The sequence below is a fragment of the Micromys minutus genome (genome assembly GCF_963924665.1).
Source record: "Micromys minutus genome assembly, chromosome: 9".
Lineage (NCBI taxonomy): Eukaryota > Metazoa > Chordata > Mammalia > Rodentia > Muridae > Micromys > Micromys minutus.
The window spans coordinates 9,189,412-9,201,801 of NC_137978.1; the positions used below are offsets into that span (position 1 = coordinate 9,189,412).

General features: G+C 38.4%; 1 protein-coding gene across 1 annotated transcript in view; it reads left to right on the plus strand.

The window, feature by feature from the left end:
* Window positions 1-12,390, plus strand: part of LOC308423950 (uncharacterized protein C1orf87 homolog) — a gene marked incomplete at both ends in the record, with an annotated part of 58,211 nt that overhangs the window by 42,382 nt on the left and 3,439 nt on the right. Inside the window, 3 exons of the mRNA XM_080920776.1 lie at window positions 1,833-1,897; window positions 8,169-8,242; window positions 11,323-11,527. Of these exons, the coding sequence (XP_080776902.1) occupies window positions 1,833-1,897; window positions 8,169-8,242; window positions 11,323-11,527 (344 nt within the window). The remainder of the gene's footprint in view (window positions 1-1,832; window positions 1,898-8,168; window positions 8,243-11,322; window positions 11,528-12,390) is intronic.

The window sequence follows — 12,390 nt, forward strand, 5'->3', positions numbered from 1 at the left end:
AAACCTAAGACACATGTTTGCCAACTTCCTCTCCATTTCAGTCTGCCTTCTGCTGGGTGAGATAGCAACAAAACTCTCCATTTGCAGTTAGTTTGCTGGCAGCAGAAGCTGTCTTTCACCAACATGAGAGAATGTAAATTTCTCTTCTTCCTCATTTTACTCATTCTTTGAGAAGCTCATACAGTGTATTGTGATCATATTCATTTTATTGCCAAACTCCTTCTAGATCAATTCTCACATTTCACCCACACAACTGTACACTCTTTTTTCCTATATCAAGTCTTGTGCTTCCTATATTGTCTTGAATGTGTAGCTTTAACTAGAGTTTGAGCAAACCACCAGAGATCTCTTTGAGTCTCTTGAAGCTATGAACGACCAAATAGAAGAGAGGATTTTCTGTCTCTTCCCAACTCCAACCTAGGATATTGCCTGCTTAAATATGTGCATATCTTCTGCATTCTGCCTCAACTACTATAAATTTATACGTGAAACTGTTTTGTTGAATCTACAAAATAGTTTTCATTTAGTGAACCACTGCATCTGGCTCTTACTGTCTTTCTAACCACTCTTCCACAATGATGACTGACCCTTGGGAGAAGGGAGTGTAATGCAGATGTAACATTTCGGGCTGTACATTTAAAAGTTTCTTATTCTATGCTCCTTGACCAACTGTGGGTCCCTGTATTAACAACATGAGACAATTCATAATACTTGGGGAAAACAAACATCAAGAAAGACAAGAAACAAATTTAATGAAAGAGATTGTGAAAATAAAGAATGAAGAAAATCATAGACAGGTGGGTCACAGCCTTGGCCGGGCAGAATATGGACATTTGACTATAGTCCTAACCACATTATATCAATAAAAAAACCATGCGTCTCTTACTGACAGAGAAGACTATATTTACATACCACATAAATGGCTGCTAGGCAAGCAAATATAAGTGATTTTTTACTATCAAAGCTCTACTGTATCAGTTCAAGCTTCAAATAACTGATTTCAGTTATAAAATGCTAATACCTAATACAATTTTTTTCTTGGGCAACTCACTAACTATTATTTAAGGCTAACATGTAACAATCCCCTTTCTACATTTGTTATGTTTTGTAGTTCTTTCCACACTTAGGACACAAAAAAGATTTCTAATGGCCACTTGGCACGAAGATCTCATGACTGATTTAACTTATTACTAAGAGAGAGATAAATGCAAAAATTTTGAAGTGGAAAGAGGGCAGAATAGTGCTAACACACAGGTCATGAACTTACTTATTTTCCTATAGGACTAACAATGCAAAAACTGGCTAGTTTTTCCTGACAGGAGAATAGTCTCAGATTTTATGGATAGAGACACCTGTGGCATTAGCTAGATTTTCTCAGAGTCCCCTTGTATCTGAATGCCCTGAACTTGCCAGAAAACCCAAGTCTCCAGTCTGTTGGCCTTGCAGTAATTTGTTTGTTTGTTTGGAGGTTCTGAGTTTCCTACCTAGGTCTATGATTATGTGTTTGTTTTTTAAGCTGGATGTCACTTACAACTTAGATTGGCCTCAACCTCTTGATCCTCCTGCCATAGCCACCAACCCTCTCCCTGATATTCTGATACTGGTGGCCTAGGCTACTATATTTAGATTTTGCTGTAACTCTGAGGGCATTTAACTGCCTGTATCAGTCCTTTCTAGCAAATATACCTTAAGCATATCTGTTTCCTACACTGACATCAAAACTCCTTTCACTATTGCTACCAAACATCAAAACTCACCTTTGATGATAATGCTTCCAACGCAGTGGGAGCTTACTTCTCGTCACTCAGATTCTGTCTCCATTTCTAATGCAGGTGGAAGAATTTCATTACGTGGCTGAACAAGGCTTCTTCTGCTTTGCTCTGTGATGTACCAGCAGGTGAGTGCTGTGCTTTGTATCTGAGCAAACTTACCTGAGTTTCATCACATTCTTACCAAAACTATTCAGTGAGGAAAAGATAGAACTGAAATTTTCCCTTAAAAGTTATTCCTTTATCTTAGTTGGATGATAAGACATATGAATCGCAAAGTTCCATTTTTTCACTTTTTGTTGTAACTCCTTAATATGAAATTAGAACACTTACATAAGAAATAGGAATTACTGACTTACATTTCAGATGCAACCCTCTTTAATCTAGCATTTTTAGGTTGGTATTATTTGTCTGATAAATTGTCAAACATCATATAAATATACAGAGATAAATATATGTGTGTATAGATTTAAGTTTAGTGCAGCAACTTTTAAAAATGTTGTAAAGTGGGGAGCAGTGAGAAAAGCCTTCTGGGATTATTCAACATTCAATTAAATTATAGAACAACCAGTTGATTAAATTGTGGAATCATAAAACAACATGACTGGGCTGCTACAGAACAATATCCATGACATACTATTAAGTAAGATTATAAAGATGAATATAGCAAAATAGTTAGCAGTTAGCAAATTTAAATATAACATGTGAAAGATAAGCATTTCTATTAATCTGTTGCTAAGATTTTTCTATTTAAACATCTTCTAACTACTGTGAATATGTGCAAGGTACGGAGTATGCATGGTTGGGTATGCTGTTTGATAACTATATATGTCTATGTCTATATAGGGAAAAACTTCCTACAGGGTATTTCAAGCAGAAATTCATACAGTGCATTAGTCATATATGAATCAGAGGCTGAAAATTTTGTAAAATGTGTGAAGAAAGTACTCATGTTCTTGGCTTCTATAAAAATTTTTTTTTCACAATCCTGTGACTTAAAACAGCAGAGAATCCTTCAGTCATAGTTCTGAAATCTAGAACGATTAAATCTGAGTATCACTGAGAGCCATAGTCCCAGTGAAGTCTCTAAGCAGGCATCTTTGTTTGCCTCTTTTAGGTTTTAGTAACCATACACCTCCTTTAGCCCACTACATATGACTCCATTCTCTGTCCACACCTCCACTTGACCTTCTTATGTCTCCTCTATATCTTTGTTCCCAAATACCTTCTCCTTCCCCTTATAAAGATCTGTTCTAAACTTGATCACATCTTAAAGGTTGCTTCCCAAACAAGGGAAATTCACAGGTGCCAGTGGGTAGAGGCTGATCATTTATCTTGAGAGAAATGGACACAGTTCTGTACTTTACTTTGACAAAAGCCAGACTTTAGGGACTGAAAAGGATTTTCAATTTGGGGAGCTACAGAAAGAATACTATAGTTCAGTGTGCTATGTCAAAAATATAGAAGGCAGTGTTCTTGCGCACATGGTCAAGTATCTCTAAGGAAAAATGAAGGAGCTGGAGAATGCATTCCACAAGATATGTGATTAAAAACTTCATGTTAAAGTGCCACATAGTTGGGAAGGTTACTGTTCTTGTATTTCAAACAGAACAGCATGTTATAGTCCTGAGACCATTAAATGAGTGTCGTGTGCCTGTTGATTCACACATGACAGCTCATCCCTTTCTCATCACCAAGTAGATACTCACTACATCTTCATTTGGTTTTCCCTGTTTCCATGCATCCTGACAGCTCTATGTGTCCCTATCTCCTTCTCTTCTAAGATCATCAGTTAGAATGTGTTGGTATTTATCCAAACTGTCTCAGTTTAATAATCATCTCTTTATACCCTATCTCAAAATACAGTCACACCCCTAGCCATCTGGCATGATAGCATCTGTATACAAGTGCTACAGCAACATAATTCATCCTGTAGCTCATGTCACAACTGAAGTATCAGTTCTGTAGCAGAATAATAACCTTATATTAGAGTATTTCCTTTACTAACTTAGCTTTGTCACCTTTAAAATAAAGAGAGGGGGAAGACACGGGTTCTATTAGGTACATAGAATGACAATGAGTTTGACAACAAAGCAGAAAATATTAGTCCTTGTCAAGCAAGAGCATTGACAGGTAGTATTGTTGTTGTTGCATTGTATTATAGCCTCATGATTACTGAACATTAATGCAATGGCCTTTTTCCATCACAGAAGATCACTGGATCTATGAGGATGAAGTGTTCTTAAGTGTTGAACGAGAATTAACAAAATCAAGAATGGTGGCAAAGAATTTCAATCTAGAGAAAGGACGCAATTGGAAGATAGAAATTGAAAAGTACACAAAATAAATTTAAAATGTATATTGAGACATGAATAAAAATTAAGAATAGTTGACCTCACTAGCCAATATTATGCAATAAATATATAGGTCTAGAGAGATGTCTTAGCAGTTAGAAAAGCCTGCTGATCATACAGAGAACCACTATTTAGTTCCTACCATTAATGTAGGGCAACTCACACCTTTCTTCCCATATCCCCAACTGTGGGAGCTTACACACACACACACACACACACACACACACACACACACACACACACACAAACAACATCCTTCCAAGAAAAAGAAAATTAAATCGCAAATATTTTCTCTCTTATTAGAGGCTCCTCATCAATTTGATGTCCAGCTTTGGGTCAAGAAAGATAGTGGTTAAGATATTGTTAGAGATGTAGATTTACTAGAACAATCTAAGAACAGAACTAAAGATTTATCCTACCAAACAATAGTATATCCGAACGGTAGCTGAGTGGTCCTAGAAAGAAAAATGTAGATTCTTTGCCCAAAACTGAAAAAGGAAGGAGATAGTCACCAGGGATGGAAGCTGACCAGACAGCAGTATCCGTGTTAAGGCTCAGCCAGGAGGTCTTAGAATCCACAGCACTGTTTCTCTTCCCCTTGCCTGGTCCAACACCAGCTTTCTTCTTGAAGCTATTATTGAATGCACTATGTATTGCTATCAAGACCTCTGCTGTTCCTGTGGTTCCCTCATATCTGCATGGCTTGCAGCCATGTTTGCTGTCTACTCACCGTGCTCCTTAATTGTGAATTCTTTCGGGTAACTTCTTAGTGACTCCTGTGTGGTTCTCAGCCCTGAATTTGGGTTTGGTTGTGTTGGAAACCTTACACTGGTGTGTCTCTGTACTGGCTTCAAGACTGGAATACATATCGAATGAGAAGAAAGAGCTTGTCTTGTTCACTCTCGTAGTATCCTTCCCACAACAGTGGGATTAGTATGTCCTCCTCAAATGAATGGATTGGAAACAGCATAGAGCCTCCTGGTATTAAGAAGACAGCTGAAATTTTTATTGTTTTAGGTCATCTATGGTCAAATAGAGTCAATTTTCACCTTGTAGAGTTTTTCTTTTGATTATGTGAGAAACACCTGCCATTGATAAACATTTGAAGTTTGTTAGTTTGCTGATCACACAAGCCTCATTCATTAGGATCCATGAGTCCAGAAGATTTTATGCTTCCAACCTTGTTTCATTTTAAAATCAACTAGAGAATACTTTTAAAAAGTATTCTGCTGGGTTCTGCTCATCTGAAATTGGGATTTAATTGGTCTGGTGATACACTTGAGCACTGATCATTTTTAAAGCTCCCTAAGTCGAGCTAATATCCAACCAGCATAAATGAGCACTGACTTTGATAATACGGGGAGCAAACAGGAGGAGGGATGGTTGTATGAACATCACAGTCTCTTGGTAGCTTTATAAATCTTTGTCCTTCCCAAACTTGGAAACTTCTAGAAATCAGTGCGGCCTTTTTTCCCCTATGTAACTCATCCAGTGGCTGACTAGACAAATGGTTCTCATTACCCTTCCTGCTGGGTTAGGAAGAAGGAAACGGAAAAAAAAGAGATCTCCAGCACAGGTCTTTCAAACAGTATTTACATATGCAAAAAATTACTTCTGTATATGCCATCAGCTAGGACAAAGGAAAAGGGTAAGGTCAATAGAAACCAAATAGGTGTCTTATATATTCTTCTAAGGGAACACTGAAAACACCATACAGCAAGGAAGAGCTGGGCAGAGACAGAGAAACCAAGTAGTTCTCTCTAAGGAGAACAATGAAAAGCTCATATAGCAAGGAAGTTCTAGACAGAGACAAGTCTAGGCTATAGACTTCTTCTCAAATGTCCCACACATTAACTCACACCCAGAAAACTGCCTGGCATGTTGTATAGTAACTCCTCTCCTGTGAGGAAATGATGTTTCTTTACCAAAGATTGAACACCTTGCTTTGTTGAATATTTTACATACATGATTTTTTACTTCATGATATTATAGTAACTTTTTGGAATTCCACAAATGAAAGAACTTATCCAAAAGTTTGGAAAAGAAAAACAGTGTTAGTGTTTAGGACTGTCTGACCACGACTCAACACCCAGCCTTTCTGTCCCACACAGCTGCTATTATCCTTTAACTGTCTATCTCTGTGGCTAAAAGTGATCTGAAGCATTTTCTCTTACAATAAAGAAGAATTTCTCTTCTTCACAAACTTGGTGCAGGGAGCACATTTCAGTACAAGTAGGTGTTCATGGGTTCTCATGATAACTCAAAGTCCTATCAGATAGATTCAGATTTACCTTGAAGGGATTAACATCATGATCTTCAATGAGTATCAGTTGAGATTTATTCTATGGCATCTGAGTAGGTATGAGAGATAAAGACATGATGAGACACATTCTTCTTCTCAGAGGATTGGGAAAGGAATATAAAAAAGAAAGAACGCACTTAGTAGGTTTATTTTTTAAATGTCACATAAAAGTACATAGTTATTCATCCAGGAGCAAGCACTGAGGACCATGGTCATGCTGGAGGCCAAGGCTCCAGGTAACATAAAATTGCATTGTCTTATACTTCAAAAAAAAAGCAAGAAAGAAAGAAAATTAAAAAATGAAGACAAGCTAGGAATATTGCCCAGTTGATAAACTGATTGTCACATAAACATGGGCACCTGAGAGTAGTTACCAACACCCATCCTTAAATAAAATAAACACAGACAAACAACAACAAAACCAAGGCAAAGACGGGAACCATACAGATATGGTTGTGACCACAGGACTAGGATTCTGGAATTTGCTGCTTGCTGGGCAGACAGTCTAGACAACTGGTAAGCTCTAAATTCTGGGGCAGACCCTATCTCAAGAATAGAAAATACAAAGTAACTGAGGAAAATGCCTCTGGTCTTCACACACAAACATACTCTTGTTCATAGTACATTCTCGAATATGCAAACACACAAACACATAAACAGGTGTACGATGCATATGTAAACACAAACATACAAAAATAATTGAAGATGATAATTCCTTATGGTTCAGAGAGGCAATGCTAATAGACTATTACAGAGAAGCTTTAAGCCTGATGTGGAAATTTAGGAAACACTCTTAACTCTCAACACTTGCTATGATCTAGATAATTCTATTTAATTGTAACTGTCACCTAAGGTGCCTTTTTTTTCTGTCAGTAGAAAAGCCTGAGGTGGGAAGAAGTGGAATAGGATGCTCACAGTTGTAGCCATGGTTTAAATCTAAGATTCTAGGCTCAGACCTGATATTATCACCCACTGTGTTATACCAACTCATTCCAACTTTGCTTGAATGTTTTGCTTCAGTTCTGTTGAAAGTAGTGAGAGCCAAGTGAGAATGAATGTATTTTTATTAATATGTTTACATTTCACTTGGCACTACATGATAGTCACAGGGATTTATGGTCAATGGAATTCTCCCTAGGCCTTTGAGGACTGCATTTAAAGCAAGTCAATTTTATGTATCAAGGCAGCAGCGTGCAGCCTGGCAATCACACTACTCACACCCACCATTTAGAAGCGGGTAGAGTGCTGGAATTCTAGAAGACAGGGTCACAGGGCCCACCCTCGCTAAGCCGTATGGACCTTTCTGGTTCAGAGTCATCCACAGGTTGTACTTTGGCTGATTCCCACCACTGCTTTAAGGGTACCATCACCATGCCTTTGTCCAGATGACCCCTCCCCATCCTTCTCTTCATTGATTTGTTTCATTTCCTTCCAGAATAATCACTTCCCACCGTGTCTACTGCTCCTAAGTGAGCTTAAGTACTTTCCTGTTTCCATATGTTGCTTTTCTGAAGTATGTATGGAAATGGTGTTTAAAGAACACATTTGAGTAGCCATTTATCACCCTGTTTCATTCTAAGAACCACAAGGTAAGGACCTGGGCCTGTATCCTCCAAATGTCCATATTACCTAACATAAGCAACTTCCCCAGCAGAGCCAGGGTGTGGCCTTTGACTTGGGTATATGTGTATGCCAAATTTATGTGCCAAGTTTAATCCTTCTCTCTGTCTTTTTCTTGTTTAGGAAAGAATAAGAAGGAAACCCAAGAGGACTTGATTGATGTGCCTGAGAAACCCCCAAAAAAAACTGAACATGTGGTATGCAGCTGAGCCTGGCAGGGCTGTGAGGACCCCTGATTCTATCCCCCCCACATTGTGTTGGGCTGGGCCCTCTTCTGACTTCTGATTCTATCCCACCCCACATTGTTTTGGGCCCTCCCTTCTGGGTTCTTTATTTCCACCCTCCACCTTATTGTCTGACTGTCTTTAGAACCCAACTCACACAGAAAAGGGAAAGAGGTTAACTCCAAGGATATGGGTTAACTCCTAACCTAGTTAGCATAAGGCACTCTCTTGGCCATGCTCAGTGATGGGCTTGCAGTATGCTCTAAGCCACTGTTCCTAATACGTGTACAGTAGAGCTTCCAAAACTTGTGACAACCAACTGTCATCAGACTAAAGGGTGGCCAGAAGAACATTCAGTATCTTAATTCCAGCTTCCAGAACCTAAGAGCCACCTTTCCCTAAAGGGTGATACATTTTATCACCCTTTAAAATGTAACAAGTTCTCTGATTTTTTAAAAGAAGGAAGAGAGGTGGGGAGGAGGGAGAAGAAATAAATATCTAGCAAATAATTAAAAATCCATCTTAACATTCTCAGCATTTAGCCAGGTGATATTGAAAAAGTGGAAGGTAGCATGAATTTTTTATCTTTGTTTTGAAAAGTCTGGTTCAGAACATAATTCATCTTAAAATGGTATGAGGTCTCTTCATGCACTTCACACGTAGAAATATTTTAGAAAACAGTATCCATTTTGGCAAGCATCTTGCCATGTGAAAAACAACCACAAATGCTTTTCTCCTTGAGTGTTAAGTCTGTTGTGAGTTAGAGTTTCAAAAATGCATTTTGCTCTTTTATTTTTGCTTCTTGTAGAACTTTTTTCATTTCTGTAATGATTAACTCTTCCTTGAATAAACAATCTTCATTGCCCCACATTTTTAAAAAGGAGATGAAGCAGAGGTTTTATAAAAACAACTTTCTATTATACCAGAAAAAAAACCCATCCATATGTTCACTGACTCACTCACCCATTCATTCATTCATTCATTCATTCATTCATTCATTGAACAGGCATGTATTGAGAATCCCTGCCAGCCACCAACTAGACCTTGGAGATTTTTCAATAAGTATCTCATATGGCCTTGATGATACATCAATAACTACTCTGGGGAACAAGATACTTAGACAAATACAGTAGTCAGTGATAATTGCCTGGATCGACAAACAGACAAGAAAGAACAGATTCTTGCCTATTCTTGGCTGTAAGGAAAGGCAGTACAGAGAGTGGGATATGAGATGGGGCTTGAAAATTGCATAGGAGCCCAATCATTCCAGGCACAGCATTGAAAAGGGTTTATGTAGCTGAGAAGGAGGCACAACAAAGAGATAAAGACAAGCAGCATCTGCCTCGGTCAAGCTTTATGTGCCTGGAGAGAATGATGAAAGACTGAAAGGGTAAAGTTGGAGAAATAAGCAAAAAGCATCTACATCTCCTAAACAAGCCAAGAGGGGACTTCTCATGGTACAGAAAGGTGATATAGAGGATCTTATTACTTGTTCCTTTACTGAACTCAATTTGGGTTCAAAGTCTTTGATTCCTCCTGTCTTTAATTATCAGAGAGTTGGGAAGTATCCAAAAAAACTGTTGTTTTTTTTTTAAAAAAGGAATGATTTTTAATGAAAATATCCATGTATGCAAGTATATTAAGTAAGTAGATTTTTCTAAAGCTTTCATCTTTTCTATAGTTTCCCAAAGCTCTAAAAAAATAATTCATCAGAATCATCTCTCTAGTTTTTTATATGAAAAGTTTCTCTTTGACCCAAAATTAATTTTATCAGAGAGGAAATATTTTATATTCATCCTGAAAATCTACCAGTTGCTTGTCAACCATGTCAGAACAATTTCACAGTGTTCTAGTATTTCAATCAAAAAATTCTTCACATTCCCAGGAGCAACCCCATCCACGTCTGCTACCCCGTCCACAGACAAGCTTCTTCGTACAGCTGCTCTTCTGCAGGAAGTCGGGGTGCTCGCCACTTACACATGAAAAGTTTGACATCAAAAAAATTACTGCAGAGTCTCAGACATTTGCAAGTTTGGGGAAGGGAAGGCAAATGGTATGAATCATTTCGTGGTAAGTGGTGAGCACTTAGTGATCTGGAAAAACTGGAAATGTTACTGTGCTAATTATGGACAGAAATGAAACATGAACTAAACCAAGGAGTTCAACATGGGGAAGCTTTTCCATCATTCCTACAAGTTTCCTGTTTCCTGCGCCATCTCAGCTGGACAATAGTTACACTACTTGTTTTGCCTTGGATGCCACATCCCAAAAAATGTCGATAGAAGTTGGTGCTTCTTCCTATAACACTATGGGCTGGGCAGGAAGAAGACAAATTTCCCAAAGGATCAGAACATCACTGATCAAGCAGGAGCTATTAACCCCATCTACACATGAAAGGTAGCAGGATGCCTTACTTTGGCATCTCTGGATCTCACTTTTTTATTTCATTGCAGAAGCACTTTTCTGTTCCAGAGTAGCTACTGGGATTGGGATACTGAAGTGAGCTAATCACCACCTCTACACTCTGCTTTTAGTTTGGGTCTAGTGTGAGGTCTGCCCAAAGTTTTAAGTCTCATTCTTCCTGAGCTTCAATTTCCTTTGTTAAATTACAGTCAGAGAGACACTTGCATATTCTCTAAACTGTGCTCACAGGCCAAAAGTGGCATGATTATTGGGCTAGTCATTTTATCACCAAAATCCACTGAGGAGGCCGTGGCTTTTCCCAGAAGACTACTCCCTACAGATTCCTTTAGCTTTTGTACAGTAGGACATCAGAATGTCACCCAGGTCCCAAGTTCTTTGCCTGTTACAAATCAGAAAATGAGATAAGAGTGATGCTCTCACCCTTCTCAAAGGAAACTTGCCATGCTTGCATTGAGTTAAAACTTGGCAGGTAGAGCCCTATGCTGCCAAATATGTAAGATTCTTCCTTGTTTGCCAAACCAGACCTCACAATAAACATTTCTGGTGTGTGTCTCCCTCTTTGGCCAAGAGTCTGGAGAAGCTCTGGGTAGTGAATGTGTGCCAGTGAAATGCTTGTGTTTTTTTGGTAGAAAACTCCAGAAGAGAACCTGCAGCCAAAAAACCCTACCACTATGACTTTAGCCCCAGAAGACCCCGTGACCTCCTTGAAGAACAGGCCTGTCTCCCAGCCTGTTGAGCATCTGGCCATGATGAAGGATAAACAACCGGAGTTATGGATAGACAGGTTCAGAAAGCTGGAAAATGCCCTTTACCTGTGTGACCCGAGCAACACAGGTAGAGTATGGATTCCAAAGTTCAACAAACCCAGTTTTCTTCATGTTCTAACCTACACTTTCGTTTTGTTTGTTTTAACCAAACCTGGCTTGGTTTCATTTCATGAGTAAACAGTACATTTTATCTATAAAATGGGTACCTGCAAAAATCAGAAACCACAAAGATGAATCAAATGAAAATTCCCCACAAGGTATATGAAGATATCATTGTGTTTCCTATCCGCACCTCTACTCTTCTACTACTGGACCACACGCTTCATTTTTTTAAATTACCCTAATTCCCTTCTGCTCCCAAGATAAACTCCAAGCTACTTAGCACATCAGATCCGGTGCCTGTCCACCTGAACTGCCTCCTCTACCATTTTTATTTTTAGCATTTTTCACACAGTCACAATGAGTAATCCACCACTTTATTTTTCTCAAACATGACTTACGTTCCCAATTGTTTAAGTCTTTTGTCTTCCTGGTACCTTCTCCTCAATATTATTTATACCATAATCAAATTATTGTTCTCTGGGGCTTGAGACAGATCTAGGTCAGACTTTCTTTGGCCTTGCCAGACTTTTTAATATCATCATATTTGATATGTATTTTTACTTGCCGGTTCATTGTTATCTCAGTAATATTAGAGCAAATAAATGATTTCAAGTGTGTGAATAAATGCAAGGTGACAATTGCTCTTAGATTATGTCATTTGAGCATTTAGAGAAAGAGGAGTCCTTTTGTGGGAACACCAAAGGCTTTATTAATATTAAAATGATCACTAAAGTTTGAGTGCTAATATGCTCTACAGAGGCACTCATGTGAAAATGGCAAGGTCTTCATTCCCTTTGTGTTCTTTTGTTTGTGTTTTCAATTCTTAAT